At 39.0% G+C, this 20,022-nt stretch overlaps 1 protein-coding gene across 4 annotated transcripts in view; it reads right to left on the minus strand.

Annotated features, from left to right (window-relative positions):
• The window catches only part of CNBD2 (cyclic nucleotide binding domain containing 2), a 60,088-nt gene that overhangs the window by 11,890 nt on the left and 28,176 nt on the right, over nt 1-20,022 (minus strand). For all 4 annotated transcript variants that reach the window (XM_016127254.2, XM_036229454.1, XM_036229455.1 and 1 more), the window contains 4 exons: nt 18,553-18,667; nt 10,806-10,983; nt 8,825-8,945; nt 2,126-2,289 (listed from right to left, as the gene is read on the minus strand). In XM_016127254.2, coding sequence (XP_015982740.1) covers nt 2,126-2,289; nt 8,825-8,945; nt 10,806-10,983; nt 18,553-18,667 — 578 coding nt within the window. The remainder of the gene's footprint in view (nt 1-2,125; nt 2,290-8,824; nt 8,946-10,805; nt 10,984-18,552; nt 18,668-20,022) is intronic.

The raw sequence follows: 20,022 nt of genomic DNA on the forward strand, positions 1-20,022 counted from the left end.
CCTCCTGTTTCTCTACTGCTAGAATCACTTGCTTCCCACATCTGCCAGCAAAACCAAGTCTGATTACAACATCAGCACAAGAAAAAAGAGGAGGATGTAAAACTGTATAATCAGTATGATCCCCATTATGAAACTGTGTGTGCCTGAATGATAAATGCGTATTTGGCACATATCCGTGTGGTTAAAAAAAAAAAAATTCTAAAAAGAAATACACAAATTGCTAATTGGGACTGTTGGAGAAATGCAAATGATTTTGGTTTTCACCTTTTTAAATGTTCAGCATTTTCTAGTTCTCTGCAATGAGTATGCCCTATTCATTCAACATTTATTGAGCACCTACCAGGTACTGCACAAGGGCTAAAAATGAGAGGTGGATAAAGCCCTTCATGGAGCAATTAACCAAATGGTAGGGAAAGAACTGTACAAAACACATAATTCTCAACAGCTATAATACAATGTGTACGGTCAATAAAAGAGCTGTGGAGAGAGCATGATGAGTGTATAGAAAGGGCATTTACCCCAACCGGAGGTCAGTCAGGAAAAGTTTTCTGCAGGAGATGAATCTTAAAGAATGAGCAGAAATTTATCAGAAAAAGCGGGGCAGGATTGGGAAAGGGGCCTGCACTGGCAAAAGTGAGCATGTGCAGGGTCCAGGAGGTGATCTGTCTGGGCTGCTGCAGCGGGTCAGAGGTGGCAGGAGGAGAGTTGAGGGGTCAGACTATGAAGGGCCATTTATGTGGCATTGCGTCTGCACCGTATCCTGTAGGCAGTGAGATACCACTAAAAGGCTTGGAGCAGGAGTGTAACATGCCAGATTTGGGTTTTGGCAAGAGCGCAGCATGTAGTATGGATCTGGCAAAAGGGAGACTGAGGCAGGGGAACCAGTGGTAAGACTGTCACAGGTGTCTACAAAGGAGGTTCCAAATTGGGGTGGGGAGCATGTCACTCAGGGAGGTAGATAAGATGAAGAAGGTAGTAGCGGTATATAAAGAAAATAGCGGCACTTCATTTATATTTCTCTTTGTCTTATTCTTTTTAAAGACCTATTTTTGTATGTTTTTATAATGTATGTGATACATTAGTACAGCAATATATGCATATAATAAAAAACATTTATTTATATTACATATATATTTTAGAGAAAACACACTCAAATACTTTTTAGTAATGGTGTGTAATCAAAGCCATTTTGTGACCACTGGTGTACACAACAGATCAATTTTTACATAAAAAATAAAGTTTTTTTCCCATTATAAGACTATTCTGGAAATTTTGAAAACTAGGGAAAAGTAAAAAAAGCTTTTATTGAATCTTTCAAGATAGATATTTAGTTGTTAAAACTTACAAAAAGAACATAGCCTCCTTACCAAAAATTTGGAGAAGAAAAAAAAATCCACTTCTAATGTCATTACCCTGACACAGCTTCTACAGAGTATATCTATTTTTCCTCGTTATAAAAGCAATGCATACTCATTGCAAAAACAAATGTGACAGAAATATATAAGCATAACTAGAAAGTCCTTTTTAGTGCCACCTTCCAGAGAGAATGGCTATTACAAATTTGGCAATATCACAATTATCGTTTTTGCTTATTTCCTTCTAGATATTTTTCGCGTGTTTTACAAAATGTAGCCACAGTATATACACGATTTCATGCCCCATCCTTCTCATTATCATTATGTCACCCACTTCAACCTCTTGCTATAGAACTAATAAACTTATGATTTTTAATAAAATAGTTATAGTCTATCAAGGGAATGGACCATAATTTTCTAAGCTATCTCCTTAGTGTGACACACGTGGGTAGTCGTGGTTGTTTTTTCATTATAAATATGGCTGCTATGAACATCCTAATGCACATAGCTTTCCTCATAATTTAGTTATATAATAATAAGTTTACAGGTGGGCCATTGCTTCAAAGGGCAGAAACAGTTTTATGGCCCTTGAAACATAATGCTAAAATTATCGTCAAAAGGATTGAGCCAGTTTAGAGTGTAGCAACAACTACCAGTTTCATTCCACCCTTGTCTGCATTAGGTCTTCTCATTTTCTCCTTTTACTAAAATAACAGGTAAAAATGTGTTCATTTGATCTGGTGGGGTGTACACACATACCCGGCACTGACCTGGGGTACTCGATCTTGAACTTGGATAACTTTTCTGCTACCTCGCTGTCAATTAGTTCACAGAATTTTTCTTTTCTCATCCTTATCACCTCAGTTCCCAGGCTCATGAGGATCAAGGGTCGCCTGTCTTGCTGGTTGTCTGGGAGGAGGATCTGGTGAAGGCCCTAGAGAAAAGAAGTCCCAAGAAATTTGACCTCAGAGACTATACATTTCTACCAGCAGACTTTTGAGATGGGAAAAACAAGGCCCCTAACAGTAGGTGAACCCATCTGGGGTCATTCAGCAAGTGACGGGGAAAAGCCCAAGGCTCTTTTTGCTACATGACATTGAATCCGCTGACTCTTCAAATTAGAAGAGCCCATAAGGCCCTTTGTCCATGTTCTACCTCCAAGAAGTAGGCTCTCCAAGAATCACACTCACTCATACTGTCACTCTCCAGGGGACAGTATTTTACAAGTTTTTCCTAGCATCCAATCTCAACTTTTCCTTGTGCCAAGTAAGCCCATTTTCTCTTCCTTAGGACCACGACAAAAACCAACAGCTAGAGCTATTCCTCCTCGATCTTCCTTTTTGCAGCCACCAGACCCTCCCCCATCCTTTTCTGCAGGTCTTTGCTCATAAGTGCATGTTCCTGTTGAGTTTCAGTTCTTTCTCCACCCAGTATAGACTTTGGGGACCACTGGCCTCTCTGCACCTTACGATGCTCCTTTGCCTCCTTGACACGGACCCCTATTTAGTTATAACTGGAAGGGGGATGGAGATTAACAGGCAGACCTGCTTGTTTTACAGACAGCACAACCCCTTTTTAAGGAGACACCCTGAGAAGAGGCAAAGCAAAGACTAGCACCCTTATTGCTGAACTCCCAATCCAGTGCTCACTCCTCAGCCTCTCAGCTATTAAGACTCAGGCAAGGAAGGAAGTAGAGGACAATGGCCCCAAAACTCATAGTGCCCCATTGTCTTGGGCTTAAAAAGCACAAAGGCCATAAACCAAGAGGTCTGCTCTGTGGAAGCCACGTTGCATTGGGAATATCCCTAGCTTCAGAAGGAAGACCCAATTGTTTACTTGTTATGTGACTCTGGAGAAGTTATACCTCCCTGGGCCATTGTTTGCTCATCTGTGAACTGGACATCTCAGAAGGATTCTGAATTGGAAAGATGTAAAATGGGATTTGGAACAACCCTCACACCCCCATCACCATTTGGGTTCTACACCTTGAAGTATGACCATCTGCAAACTCTTCGGTGCTCTGAACCCTGGCCTTGTCTCTCCCTTGTAAGACTAGAACGAAGATGTGTTATCTTTCCTATGAAGTTGTTAAAGGTCCAAATAAGATGATATGCGTGAAGAGACACAAAGCACCTTACGCGTCAGTTAAGCTCAGTATGGTAAGCAGGAAGGTCCTTCTAACCAGTGCCAGGTCTTGCACAGAAACCAGAATAGCTTCCCTTTAGCCAGCTCCTACTGTGTGGTGGAAATATACACTACATATAAATTTAATCCTTACGGCCATCCTAGGATATAAGGATCATCGCCTTCAGATGTAGAAAATAAGGCTCAGAAAAGGAAATTTACTTGTCAAAGGTCATACATCTTATAAGTACAGTAACGGTGAACAGAAGGTGATGGTGACGATGATGATGATGATGATAGCACCATCTAACCTTTATTGAGCATTCACTACATTCCAGCCCCTCTTGTAACTTTCGTGTATATTAACTCATGTAACCCTCATGATAATCCTATGAGGTGAGTCCTGTTGTTACCTCATTGTACAGAGGATGCTGCAGAGGTTAAGAAACTTGTCCAACACAACACAGCATGGAATTAGTAAAGCCAGGATTTGAACCCAGATTGTCTGTCTTCAGAGTCCATGCTTTTAACCACTATACTATGAGGAAACTGAGGCATAAAGAGGTTAAGTAACTTGACCAAGGACAGAAAGTGCTGGAGGCAGGATTTGAACCCAGTGATATGTTCAGGGCTTCACTAAAGGCAGCGCCATCAGCACTTCTATCTACCTCCAATCCATCCCTAACACCCCAGCTGTGATCAGGTCCCTTCTCTGACTAGACACTTCAAATAGCTTCCCGAAGCACCAAGGATAAACTAAAATTCATTGTAGTCACCAAAGCCTGGGTTATCTCTCCATGCCTGGCTTTCCAGCCTGGCCTCTTGTTGCCCCTGCTTTATTTACTCTGTTCCAGCCACATCACCCTTCCTTCCAGTACTCTCAACATGCCAATCTCCTTCCCACCTCAGGCAATGAACTTGCTATTCCTCCATCTGGAACATTCTCCCCTCAGGTTATCCATAGCTTGTTCTTTTCATCATTCGGGTCTCAGCTTAAACATCACCTTCTCAGAGCACCTTCCTTGACAAGCCCATTTAAAAAGCCCAATGCCCCTGCCCCCAAAACCCAGCTTTCTATTCTGTTCCTAACGGCAGGATGTAACTTTCTAAGTGTTTGCTAATTTACCTGTTTCTTGTCTATCCCCAAAGTAGACTGTAAGCTCCATGAGGGCAGGAATAATGTCAGTTTATTTGCCCACACTGGTACCTTGTACAAAATTTAAAGCATGGTAGATGCTCAAAAAATATCTGCTGAATGAATGCTCAAATGGAATCACAGAATATTAGAGCGAGCAACTCATCCAGGTGAATGTCCTCATTTTCTGATAAGGACAGATTCAGAGAGATAAAGTGATCTGTCCAAGGCCATACAGCTAGCTAGTTACAAGTAAAATATGATATATCAGCTTATACCACACCAATATATCATTTTTTTCTGCTCTGCCCATGGCGCTGGCCTGCCCAGTCTAGACCATCTCTGAGGCCTCAGCTTGAATGCTGCCTAGAGAGGCTGGTTTCCCTAATGTCTACTCGCTTAAAACCTGTGTCTCTCTATTCTGGGACCCGACTTCTGCTTTTTCCAGGGCTGACCCAGCTTCACCTCCTGCTCCCAAGACAAGGAAAATGTGGTCTCCTACCTTCTGGCAGGTGAATACAGTAACAACTGTTACCACTTATTCTCCTACAAATGAAGCCAGGGCCTTGAAAGCAGGGAAAGCAGGGTCTTACCAAAGGCACATCATGAGACATCCACGAGCATTTAAAAAGGGTCATGTTAACAACTATTTGGGGTGGGAGGCTTCTATGCACTGGGCCCTGTGTGGTGAATGAGGCAGTGAGGTCTTTGCCCTGAGTTCCACCCCAAAGCCTGCGAGGTCTTCCTAGAAAATCAAATCCAAACTCCCTATTCTGGCATTGCCGGCTCTCTACAGTATGAATCCCATTGTTCCATTTTACACAGCCTCCCATTCTTCTCACCACCCACCAAACTGGGCAACACCTTCTCTGCCCTCCGGGGCCTCCATTCTACCCAGGGTGCCAAGCATCCCAGCTCTTCTACCTTGCAATGTGCCAGGCTGCATTCACGGGCCCAGGCACCTGGCCTCAGGTGGCCTGTGTTCAGTCCTAAACTTCTCACTCAGGACCACTGACAAGCTACAGTGAAGTGGACAGTGAAAAGGCTGGAAACTACATCGCATGAAGACTAACTGAAGGAATGGAGGACGTTTTGCCTGAGTAAGAAAATGAGCAACAGGGCTTTGGCACTGTGCCTGGCTCTATAAATGTTCAATGAAAAACAAAACAGCATTCTTTAAATACCTAGGAGCCATCACATGGCAAGGAAGCTGACTTCTTCTGTTTTGTTTGGGGGTGGAGGCGGGTAGGGTAAGGGGAGGAGCTAGCAGGCAGAGTTTTACTGAAGAAAAGGAACTACTTCCCAAGAGCTGGAAAATATTCAATTGGCATTGACTGAGGGCCATGCTAGGGCCTGGGGCTCCGGACAGCACTGGGCTGATGACCTTGCCTCCAAAGACACACAATCCAGCAGGGCGGGAGCTTTAGGAGCCCACCACAACATGGGTGAGAGGGGAGAAAGAGGCTCCTGGAGATGCTGTAACTGAGGAGCAGTGGAACGGGCATGGCGAGGGAGCAGCTTCCCCAACTACAGTGACCACACACAGGGCTCCAGGAGACAGCCCTCCCCCGGATGGACCGAGCCCCAGTGCTACTTTGCAGAAAGCCCCCATGGCCTTCTCCACGCTGCTTACCCTGTCACCCAGCTCTGGCGCCTATCACCCAGCTCTTACAACAATCAACTCTCGGCCACACTCGTTTCATCCATACGTCTCCTTCACTACTGGATAATTATTTTTTAAATAGACTATATGTTTTAGAACAATTTTTCACTTACAAAAAAAATTGAAAAGACAGTACAGAGTTCCCATACATCCTGTACCCAGTTTCCCGTTAACATCTTACATTAGCATATCTTACAATTAATGAACCAGTGTTGATACATTAATAACTGAAGCCAATGAGTTATTTAGATTTCCTGTTTTTACCTAAAGTTCTTTTTATGTTCCACAAACTTATCCACTAGGGTTACATTACATTACATTGTCATGGGTCTTTAGGCTCCTCTTGGCTGTGGCAGTTTCTCAGGCTTACCTTGCTTATGATGACCTTAACAGGTTTGAGGAGTACTGGCCAGGTATTTCTGCAGGATGCTCACTATTAGAATCTGTCTTATTTTATTCTCACGAGTAGACCGGGCTTATTGGTTATAGGAAAGAGGACCACATAGATAAAGTGCCATTTTCATCACATATCCCATTTTTATCACTGGCTATAGTAGTGTTTCTCAGGTTTCCCTACTGTAGAGTTATTTATTTTTTCTCATTTCCACACTGTACCCTTTGGAAGGAAGTCACCACGTGCAGCCCACACCTAAGGAAAAGGGAGTTCTACATGTCCTTTCCTTTAGGGCAGAGTATCTATATAAATCATTTGTAATTCTTCTGCATGGGAGATTTGTTTCTTCTCTATTTATTAATTTATGCATTGTTTCAGCATATACTCATGCATGTTTATTTTATAATCTAGATTATAATCCAATACTACTTTATTTTGCTGCTCATATTGTTCCAGCTTTGGCCATCTGGAGCTCTTTCAATTAGCCCCTGTGTCTATTTGCTATGCCCCCATTAGTGTGGCTTTCCACCCGCCCCCCCCACCCCCCGCCAACACTTCCTTACTTCCTGGCACTACAGAATACTTCCTGCCCTAGTCCTAGCATCAATCATTTCCCAAGGAACCTTTGTTCCTCCTATCGAAGAATGGTATTAGAAATCAAGATCCAGGTGCTAAGTGTGCTCATTGTCATAGGGGTATCATTTCTTTTAGGCCCCATCAGCTGGCACGGCAGAGGATACATGTTTATACATTTATTTATAAATCTTTCTAGGTAACCATCTGCATCAATATTAAGCGAAACGTGAGTGCACACTGATGTCTTCAACTCTAATCCATTACCACCTGTATCATTCTAGCCTCCTGCCCTTGTTTATCTGTAAATTCCCACTCCAATAGTGAAAGTTGGCTCCTACCATCTGCCATTCATTTATTTAATTGATTCGTTTCAGTACATACATATAGCAGAATTGCTGATTCATACACTCATGGGAAACAATTTTGTCAACTAGAGTACAGTGCCCATGTGCAGTTCCTTTTGCTTTTCGTCTTACAGACTCTGGGCATCTCCAAACACTTAGGTCAGCACACTTTTCTCCTGCCTACTTCATGGAGGTCATTTTATGCATCTGTAATATTATTAGGTTCTCTTATCATAGTCTATTCCTTCCTGGGATCCCCCTGACCTCTTTCATTTTTACAAATTACATACTCTAAGGTGCACTCTGTGCTGTAAAGTTCTATGGGTTTTGACAATGCTTAATGTTTTAAATTCACCATAACATTATCATACAGAATAATTTTAAATTTTTTTTTTGAATTTTTCAGAATAATTTTACTGTCCTAAAAATCCTGTGTGCTTTACCTATTATTCATCCCTTCCCCTGAACTCCAAACCTCTGGTGACCACTGATCATTTACTATCTCTACAGTTTTGCCTGTTCCAGAATGTCACAGAATTGGAATCATACAATCCAAGAACATAGACTATTTCTCCATTTATTTAAATCTTCTTTGAAGTCTTTCATTATAGTTAATAGTTTTCTGAATATGGATCTTGCACATATTTTGTTACATTTATACCCAAGTATTTCATTTTTTTGGTGCTATGGTAAACAGTATTGTGTTTTTAATTTCAAATTCCAATTGTTCATTGCCTTATCCCTGTGACCTTGCTATAATCAGGAGTTTGGGGCGGGGGGAGTTTGTTTTTGTTTTTATTTTTATTCTTTGGATTGTCTACATTCATGTTATTTGCAAACAAAGACAGCTTTATTTCTTCCTTCCCAATCTGTATACATTTTATTTCCTCTTCTTGTCTCAGTGCACTAGCTAGGACTTCCAGTACAATGCTGAATAAGAGTGGTGAGAGGGGACCATCCTTGCCTTGTTCCCGAATTATTTCAAATCAAGTCCCAGATGTCAGAGCATTTTATCTGTAAATATTTTGGCATGTATGTCCTAGATGTAAGGACTCTTAAAAAAAAAACATAACTATGATATGAAAATTTTTAAATTATCATATCTAAAAATATCAATAATATTCCTATATCGCCACATGTAGAGCAGGATGTTTTTAACTCGTTACTCTCATTAACACTCCCAGCCCAGCATGTTACACACTATATCGTGTACGAGGCTCTGTGCACACTTACGATGATTTCTCCTTCCTCCACAGTGTGGATCTTCATGTAGGCCCCCACTGCAGCCTCCTTGGGGAGCTCACCATGCTTGGTATGTATCATGGGGCACTTGATCATACAAGGACGCCTGGATCTGAAATTTGATAAATTTTTAAAAAGAACTCATTTGTAACACAGCCACTCATGAGGCCACAGATAATCAACCCCAACCGCACTGCATACGGAGATCTCCCCTCCATTCCCCTAGAAGGGGAGGAAACTCAAAATTAAGCCCTGGGAGAGACTGGCTATACCAGGAATTAGAGAAGTTTAAATAGAGGAGAGACTTGGAAGAGAAGAAAATAGGACCACTTTAAACACCTAAAGCCTATTACATGGAATTTCTAAGTCAGAGCTGTCTGAAAATGGAGCAGACTGTTTGTCAAAAAGTACGTTCTGTGCCCCTGGAAACACAAAAGAAGCTGGGGCTCTTCTTGACAAGAAGGCAAAGAAAAGATGAATTGTTTGTTTGTTTGTTTGTGTTTGTTTCCCTGGGTGGCCTGGAGACTCTGTCCTTTGTTCATGTCGGGGATAATGTTACACAAGCAATCCTGTTGTGCTTTCTTTGGTCTCAGACCATGTAGAAGGAAGAGACATGTGGATTAGAGGCAGAGAAAAGGTTATTTATCAGCTGAGAATATAGCTGAACTCACTCAACACATAAATAAAGCAGGCTTCTATTCTTACCCTCCCACACCCCCCACGACATGTATATCAGTGGCACATGCCCAGTATGTCCTTAATTTTCCCTTCTGGGTCTAACCTGTCCCTTCTCTCTTACTGATTTATAGCAGAGAAACTGCCTCTGTTCTCCCTCTACCTTCAGTAGAACGGAGATTGGGATTTCAAGTACTGGATCCCCTAGAAAGAATATCCATCAGAGGGAAAAACAACTCAGATGTTAGGGGATGCTCATTATGGAGTCAAGCAGGTTAGAATGTTAATAGGCAAAGGACTCTAGTGAGTAGCATTATGGCAATATGGAGATTGCAACACTGATGCTATTATCAATATCATTGCAATATTTTCATTTCATCTTTAATGGAGGACAGGGCTGTTGTGTTGCTCTGGGCCCAGCATTGAACTGCCTCTATGCCAGTGCCCACTGAGTAGTTCCCTTCCCTACTCCTCAGCCTCTCTGGGCTGAGGCAAATGTGCAGCCCTCCTGGTTCCCATTGTGACAATCGTACCAGTTAATAAGACTGGGCTCTAACAAGCTGCCTGGGCTTGAATCCTGGCTCTGCCACTTTAGACCTGTGTGACTTTGAACAAGTAATAATCTCTCTATGGACCTTGGTTTTCTCACCTGAAAAATGGGAGTGATAATAGCAGTACTTACACTTACCTCATAGGGTTTTTGTGAGGATTAAATTAGATAATCCAGGTCTAGGCACAGTATTCCATGAGTGTTAACAACCATTATCATTATCTTGTTTAATTTCTGGCTTGTGACAACCTCAAGACTTAAACACTATTATCTATAGACAAGGAAACTAAGACTTACAGAGGTCAAGTCCCTTGCCCAGGGACACAGAGCTAAAATAAGTGGCCAAGCCAGGATCAAAACCTGAGTTGGACTCCAAAACCCAGGCTCTTATCTATTGCCTCCCTGAGATGGGTAGAATTTTCTGAAGAGGCTCAGAGTCAAAAAGGCCCAGTGACACACAGACAGGAAAATCTCTCCTGCCCCTTCTTCCTCAAATGGGTTTTCTGAGAAGAGAAGTAGCCTACCACGTAAAGTGAGCCTGTGAGTTAGAGGCAGAGCATGCAGCTCCTGGTTATACAACTCACCACCTCTCTAGGCTGCCTCCCCCCAAATACCCCAACTTTTGGGGTGGAGCTGTGCCTGCTACCTCTGCTCCTTCCCCAGCATCCTTGACATTCTGCCCTGTGAGTTACATGGCAATTTTCAACCAGAATCTGGACCCTTCTATCTTCCAAGAACTAAGCTTACTTGATCTTTGGGCCCAAAGTCTTTGGGAGACTATTTTCTGAGGTATTAATCTTCCTACTGAAGCTGGTTCCCTGTTGCTCCCAGGCTTTCTGGAGATGCTGAAGTTTCAGAGTGCTAAAGTCCTGTACAGGATATGATTTTATCTGGAATTTCTTAAATCTCTCCACAGGAGAAGGTTCTGATGAAGAAAGCACAAGAAAACACATTAGTGGGTCTTTGCATTCACAAGGGATGTGGTGGTGGTGAATGGAGGTATATCATAGTCATCTGCCTAGCTGATCCGGTGCATGGGGAAATTAAGAAAAATAGAAAAGAAAAACACTGTGGCTTCCGTGTATTGTCCCCCTGTGTCAGGCCCTGAGCTAGAGCCTTTACATCCATTATATCCAGATAAGTGTCATCAGCCTCATTTAAGAGAGAAAATGAGCAACAGAGAGCTTAAGTTACCCAGGAAGAGGCTGAGGCATGGCTATGAACTCAGGTCTATTTGATTCAAAGCTCATGTGTTTTAAACTGGGACTAGGGGTAGGAGCTGCAATAAAAGATAAATAGATTGTATCAATGCCAACTTCCTGGTTGCAATATTTTAATATAGTTTTACAAGATTGTTACCATTGATATGGGTACATGGGATCTCTCTGCATTATTTCTTACAGCTCCACATGATTCTACAATTATCATAAAAGTTTAATTAAAAGTAAAAAAAAAGAAAAGAAAAGAAAGAGAAATGGATGACCAGCCACAGAACATTGAACAAGTCATATAATCTCTTGGAACTCTCATAGGACTATTGTAAGAATTGCAAATAAAAATATGTGCCATGAGCCTGGCACAGTGTCCAGCACATAAGAGACCATCCATGAGCGTTATCAACAAGTTCTCCAAGAGAATACTACTGAGAAATAAAAAGGAATAAACCATCTACTCAAAAACATGCTGAGTGAAAGGAGCCAGATTCAAAAGAATATATACTATATGATTCCATTTACAGAAAGTCCTAGGAAAGACAAATGTAACTTATACTAATAGAAAGCAGATTGGTGGTTGCCTAGGGCCAGGGGTAAATGGTAGCAATTGGCTGAAAAGGGGCACAAGGAAACTTTTCTGGAGGATGGATCCTATAATTTTATTCTGGTGGTTACAACAGATATGTTTGTCTAAAGTCACTGAACTACACATTTTAAATGTATGCATTTTATTGTATGAAAATTAAACCTTAATAATGACTTTAAAAATAGATCTCCAAGTGTTAGAATCAGCTATCAAAATTAACATTAATAAGTCCAAACTGCACAAGCACTAGTGCCTGGATTAATAAAGCACACATAAAAAGGCCTGAGGATAACCTATTTGGAAGGCATTTGGCAATATCTATCAATATTTAAAATATGCATAGCCAGCACACAGTAGATTATTTGATCCAGTAATTCTAAGAATTTATCCAACATGTCTCCTAGCCCAAGTATGCAGAGAGAAACACAGCGGGAAATTCACCACAGAAAAGTAATAGTGAAAAAATGGAAATAACTCTAAATATCTATAAAAGGTAATTGGTTTAATTAATTATGGTATATCCATATAGTAGAATAAAATTTGGCCATTAAGAAACATAGATCTAGACTTCTAATTCCAGCCAAATGGAATAAGCAGATACATTCTCCCACCTGAAACTACTATAATATCAGGCTAAAAGTATGAAAAAGTGCTTTTTAAGATATTGGTCATCGAGCCACAAAGAACAGCGATCCTCACAAAATAGAAAACAAGGGGGATGAGTCTTCCTATTGCCCCAGCTTACAGCCTGGAGATTTCCTGGGACACAGTGCAGGGAAGGGAAACCCAGTAGTGATCTCTCTGAATTGATGAGACAGAATTGAGATTCCCAGGGAGAACAAAGCAGCTAGAGTTCACAGAGCAGAGTATGGGGAAGAGAGAGCTGCAAAAGAACTCTAAAGATCTCCTAGGCTCTCCCTTTAGTCTCAGCTGAGTGCTGAGCAGTACATGATTGATGTTAGGAAACTGCCAGCAATAGGCGGCCTCTAAGGTGGCCCAATGATCTCCACACCTCCTGGTATTCACGCATTGTGTAAAACCCTTCCATTAAGTGTGGGTTGGACTTGATTCTAACAAAGAGAATATAGTAGAAATGATGGGATGTCACTTTTGATTAGGTTTAAAAGACCAGAGCTTCCGCCTTGGGCATACTCTATGTTGCTCTCTCTTACTCCTGGGGAAGGAAGCTGCCGTGTCATAAAACAGCCCTGTAGAGATATCCATGAGGCAAGGGCCTAACATTTGCAAATAGCCATATGAGTGAGGTTGGAAGAGGCTCCCTCCTAACTGAGGCTTCAGATGAGACCATAACCCTGGCAGATAGCTGCAAACCCATGAGAGAACTTGAGTCAAAGCCATCTGCTAAGCTATGCTCCAATTTCAGCCAGGCTCCAATTTCTTACCCACAGAAACAGAGATAATAAATGTTTGTTGTTTTAATTCAGTAAGTTTTGTGATAATTTGTTACACGATAATAGATTCTAATACAGTACACAACGCTGGGGAAAGAACCATCCAAAGTAATTAGAGGGAAAAATCATCAGAGTTTACACAGGGCCAGAAGTAGTTCCTGTTCCCAAAAGCCAGAATAGAAAACCTCATAAATCATGGGGCACTGTGAAATATTCAGAATGGTTTTGCCTCATGAATGGGGCAAAATTTTCTCTAGATTGAACAATGCTCTGACCCTGCCTAACAAAGCTTAAAAGCTAGTCTCCAAACGATCAAAATATTTCCACGTAATTTAGTTACAACCCAGAACAAAGCTCAGTAATATTTACAGAAGTAAAAAAATATGTAGCATCCAAAATTTAGTTTATAGCATCTTATGAATGATTACCAGGTATGCAAAGAAATAGGAATGTATGAACCATATAAAGAGAAAAAACAATGAATTGAAACTGACCCAGAAATGACACAGAAGATAGAATTAGTAGAGAAGAAAATAAAATAGTAATTATAATTGTATTCCAAAGAAGAAATTTTGTATAGATTAAGCAGAGACATGGAAGTTATATAAAAGAGACCCAAATCAATCTTCTAGATATGAAAACTATAAGATCTGAAGTGAAAAATATACTGGATGGGATTAACAGAAGATTAAACAATGCAGAAGATTAGTGAAGATAGCAATAAAAACTATCCAAAATGACAGAGAGAAAAAAGACTGAAAAAAAAAAAAATTAACAGAGCATCAGTGAAACAACTTCAAGCAATCCAATATACATGTAATTAGAGTCCCCGAAGTGTAGGAAAGAAAGGGAAATACAAAAAAACTTCTGAAAATTAATGGCCCCAGAATTCCAAATCTGATGAAAAATATAAACCCAAAGATCCAAGAAACTAAATTAACCTCCAGCACAGAAACATGATGAAAATTATGCCAAGGCACAGCATAATCAAATTGCTTAAAACTACTGATAAAAAGAAAAATTTTAAACCAGCCAGAATAAAAAGGCACATTATACACAGAGGATATACAAAATTATGCAAAGAGGTTATACAAAGATAAGAATGTTGGCAGACTTCTTATTGAAAACAATGCAAACCAGAAGATAGACTTTAATACATCATTAAAGTACTAAATTAAAAAAAAAATCTGTTAACTTAGAGTTCTATACCCAGTGAAAATTTCTTTCAAAAGTGTAAACAGAATCATTTTCAGACATAGAAAAGCTGAAAGAATTTATCACCAGATGTTCTGAACTATAAAAAAAAAATGTTAAAGGAAGTACTTCAGGCAGAAGGAATGGTACTATGGAAATCTGGATCTAAAGAAAGGAATGAAGAACATCAGAAATGATGACTACATACGTAAATATAAAAGACTTTGTTCTTATGATTTAAGTATATTTAAAAGTTAATTGACTGTTTAAAGCAAAAGTAATAACATGTAAGGTTTTTAATATATGAAAGTAGAATATATCACAATAGCACAAAATCTGGGAAGGGAGAAATGGAAATATACTTTTCTAAAGTTCTGATTCTACAAAGCAGTATAACATCACTTGAAGGTAGACTGTGATAAATTGAAGATATATACAATAAATTATAAAGCAACCACTAAAATAACACAACAAAGAGTTATAGTTAATGAGCCAACAAAGAAAATAACACAGAATCATGTAAAATGATTAGTTTAAAAGGAAGCAGAAAAGGAAAAGAGAAATAAAGAACAGAGGAGAATAGATAGGACAAATAGAAAACAAATAATAGGATCATAGATTTAAACCCAGTCATAATCAGTAATAACATTAAATATAAATGGTTTAGAAATCTCGATAAAAGGCAGAGGTTGTCCAATTGAATTTTAAAAAAAGCAAGACCCAACTATATGCTGCCTTTATAAAACTCACTTTAAGTATACAGATAGATATTTATTAAAAATAAAGAGTGGAAAAAGATATACCAAACTAACACTCATCAAAAGGAGTAACTAAATTAATACAGAAAAAGTGGGTTTTAAAGAAAAAATATATTGCCCAGGATTAAAGATCATAATGAGTAAGAACTCAATCCTAAACATTTATATATCTAATAAAGAGAACTTCAAAACACATGAAGCAAAACTGGGTAGAAATGCAAAGAGGAAAACATATCTACAATTACAGTTGGAAATTTTAACAACTCTCTATTAATAACTGATTTTTAAAAAGTAGACAGAAAATCAGTAAGGATATAGATGACTTGAACACAAGCAACTTGACCTAACCAACATTAATAAAACACTGAACCCATTTCCAAATGTAAATGGAACATTTACCAAGCAAGATGATATTCTGAGCCATAAAACAAGTTTGAATACATTCTGGAGGATTCGAATCATACAAAGTATGTTCTCTTAGAAATCAATAACAGAAAGATAGCTGGATAATCCCCAAATGTTTAGAAATTAAATAAATAAAACTATCCTAAACATTAAATAGGTCAATGGGTTCTCTTCTTTCAAGAAGAAATTAAAAGGGAAATTTAAAAGCATTTTGAACTAAAGACTATGAAAACATAACATATCAAAATTTGTGTAGAACACCCTAAAAATTCCATGATAAAACTTTTGCAGCTAACAAATGAATTCAGCAAAGTATTAGGATACAAAAATCAGCTGCATTTCTACATACTAACAATAAACAATCTGAAAAGGAAATTACAAAAACAATTCCATTTACGATAATGTCAAAAGAATAAAATACTTAGGAATTAACTTAATCAAGGATGTGAAAGACTTGTTCAATGAAAACTAGAAAACATTGCTGATAAAGATGACATAATAAAGGGAGACACATCTCATGCTCATGAACTGGAAGACAAAATTGTTAAGATGTCAATACTACCCAAAACAATCTACAGCTTCAACTAAATTCCTATCAAAATCCCAGTGACTTTTTTGTAGAAACACAAAAACCCATCCTAAAATTCATAAGGAATCTCAAAGGACCCCAAATAGCTAAAACAATCTTGAAAAAGAAGAGCAAAGCTGGGGGACTCACTTCCTGATCTCAAAACAAGCTACAATAATCAAAATAGCATGTCCTGGCATAAAGATAGATATATAGCCAATGGAACACAATAGAGGCCAGAAATAAACCCTCACATATAAGGTCAAATGATTTTTGACAAGGGAGCCAAGACTATTCAATGGGGAAAGGACAGTCTTTTCAACAAATGTGCTGGAAAAACTAGATATCCACATGCAAAAGAATGAAGTTGGATCCTTATCTCATGCCATATATAAAAATTAACTCAAAATGCATCAAAGACCTAAATGTAAGATCTGAAACTATAAAACTCTTAAAATATAAGGCAAAAGCTTCAAGACATTAGATTGGCAACGACTTCTTGGATATAAACCAAAGGTACAGGTAACCAAAGAAAAAATAGCCAAATAGACTTCATGAAAATTTAAAAATTTTGCGCATCAAAAGACAAACTCAGTAGAGTAAAAAGGCAAACCACAAAATGGGATAAAATATTTGTAAATCCTAAGTCTGATAAAAGATTAATGTCTAGAACACAGAGTGAAGTCCTAAAACTTAACAAAAAACAGATTTTAAAATGGGTAAAGGAATAGACATTTCTTGAATAGACATTCATCCAAAAAAGACATAAAAATGACCAACATGCATGTGGAAAGATGCTCCACACATCACTAATAATTAGGGAAATGCAAGTCAAAACCACAATGAGATACCACCTCATATCCATTAGAATGGATACCACTTAAAGAAAAAACAAGCGTTGATGAGGATTTGGAGAAACTGGACCTTGTGCACTATTTAGTGGTAATGTGAAATAGTAACAGCCACTATGGAAAACAGTATGGCAATTCCTCAAAAGACTAAAAATAGAATTACCATATGATCCAGCAATTCTACTTCCGGGTATATATTCAAAAGAAAAAAAAAGGGTCTCAAAAATATATTTGTACGCCCATGTTCATAGCAGCATTACTCACTATAACTAAAATGTGGAAGCAATGCAAGTGTCTATTGACAGATGAATGGATAAGCAAAATGTATAATATGCATTACAATAGAATTATTCAGCCTTAAAAAGGAAGGAAATTCTGACCTACAACACAACATATATAGAATTCGAGGACATTATGCTAAATGGAATAACCCAGCCATAAAAAGATAAGTACTATAGGATTCCATTTCTATGAGGTACTTAGAGTAGTCAAAAGCAAAGAGATAAAAACAGTAGAATGGTATCTGCCGGAGGCTAGGGGGAGGAAAAAGAGGGAGTTACTGTTTAATGGGTGTAGAGTTTCAGTTTTACAAAATGAAGAGAGTTATGGGAATGAATGGTGGTGACGGTTGCACGAGATGAATATATTTAATACCACTGAACTGCATGCTTAAAAATGGCTAAGACAGTAAATTTTGTTGTGTGTATTGTGCCACAATTTTTAAAAACTGCAGAAAAAATTCATAGGATGTAGCTTTTTCTCTGGTGGATTGGCAGTTGAAAAGAGGGGAAAAAGAAGTGACGTGAGAATTGGCATTTATTTACTGAGCACCTACCGGGCCCTGTGCATACATGATCTCATTCAGCTTTCCTAGCAATCTGTGTGATGTCGGTGAACATCTGCTATTCACCAATGCACCCAGGTAGTGTTCTGAGAGCTTTACATATTCATCTGCTTAATTTCATAACAAGTATGTGAGGTAGGGACCACAATTCACATTTTACAAACTCTGAGGGCGCTAATGCACAAGGACACAGAGTGACTTGTCCAGAATCAACCAGCTGATAAGTGACAAACCCTGGATTTGAACCAAACACAAGCAGTTTGATTCCTGGGTCTGTGCTCTTAAGCATAACACTACTGTGACAGATGCAAAGAGACCAGGCCCAGAGGCTTAACTACTCACCGAAGTCGCCCAGCTAATCAGTGGGATTCAAACCCAGCTGTCTAGTTTCAAGTTCTCTTTTTCCCACCCTCTCCCTGGGAGAACCTAAAGCAAAGGAGAAAGGCTGAAAAGGAGGTGTAGGAGAGGTGGGCCAAAGCCTAACCTGGCCCGGCCCTGTGGACCAGATTTCCACAGCTGGTAGACGGGATCAAACCAGATGTCCTGCCAGGCACTTCTAGCACTAGATTTCTAAGACTATGTATGCACTGGGAACTGGACACAGGAAGGGATCGGAAGCCTCCTGCTGTGCTGTCAGCTGCCAGATGTGGATAACGGCTAACCTTTGAAGTGGGTCTGCATAGGTGTGTCATACACCAGCTCCAGATGCTGCCAGATCCACTTGTAGTAGGAAGGCGAGGCCCCAAGGTCTATCAGCCGCAGGACTTCACAGCTGCCCTGGACACATCAAGGGACACAAACAAAAGACTTAACCTCTGAGATTCTAGGTAGGCCAGGCTTTGAAGATATGCTCTTTTCCGTATTGCATCTTACCCTATTTTGTTTTACTTGCTCAATAAAAGTGGTTTTGAGTCCCTTTTTCCAAAAAAAAATAAAATTAAAATGTTATCTACTTACAAAACATTCAAATAGCTAAAGAGGCACTAGAACCAAATACAATGCTGGCACTGGGAAAATAATCACTGAGTATGATATTGGGACAATTGGTGAAATAGATCGTGGACTATAAAATATATATTACAGCAACGTTAAACTCCTAGATTTTGATAATTATTCTGTGATTAATTTCTGATCTTAGAAAATAATCACTTAAGTGTACGGGGGTGAATGAGTGTGATAAATGATACTTAACTCTCGAATAATTCAGGCAGGAAAAATATATATATATCTTAAAATAATTGTTAACAATTGGTGAATCCAGGTTAAGATTCTATAGTTCTTTGTACTGTTCTTACAAATTTTCTATAAATTTAAAATGATTCCAAATTAAAACTTTAAAAATATTCAAAACAAACAAGAGAACATGGAGAAAGTTAAAACAATGTTAATCCTAACACTCAGAAATAACAAGTAATAACATTCTGGTACATTATTATTACAAACTTTTCTCTATGCGCATATAAGATGTACATATACAATTTTTCATAAATTAGTCCACTTATGTAAAAGATTTTTGTACTCTTTATAAAAACTCAGTAATATATCAAGGACGTCTTTTCATACCAAACAATATTGTTCTACATTATTGTTTTTAATGAAAATAACAAATATTCAGTTGAGCAAAAGAAGTCAGACACAAAAAGTGCAGACTGCATGATTCCATTTACATGAAGTTCAAGAATAGACATAACTAATCTGCAATGACAGAAATGAGAAGAGTGATTACCTTCCTGGGGTGGGAGGTTGTCTGGGAAAAGGCACAGAGAACCTTCTGAGGTGCTAAAAATGTGCTCTATCTTGATTTGAGTGATGCTTACACAGATGAATACATACATAAAAATTCGTCAAGCTATAAAGTTTATATTTGAGTTCTTTAGTACATGTATATTATAAATATTTTTGAAGATTAATAAGTAGTTGTTTCTAACTTGTCAGTATTGTATATAACTCTGTGTTCAGGACAGCAAAATCTCCAGTTAAAAATGTGTGGAAGACTGACTGATGACTAAAACTCCAAGGAAAGCTATGGTTGTCATTCCCCCTTCCCACTGCCTGAAACTCAGATATGATGGCTGGAGGTGGCCATTAGGATGAAACTCATAAACTGAAGATGATAAAGGGAGAAACTAGAA

The sequence above is a fragment of the Rousettus aegyptiacus genome, unplaced genomic scaffold (genome assembly GCF_014176215.1).
Source record: "Rousettus aegyptiacus isolate mRouAeg1 unplaced genomic scaffold, mRouAeg1.p scaffold_m13_p_12, whole genome shotgun sequence".
NCBI classification, from domain to species: Eukaryota; Metazoa; Chordata; class Mammalia; order Chiroptera; family Pteropodidae; genus Rousettus; species Rousettus aegyptiacus.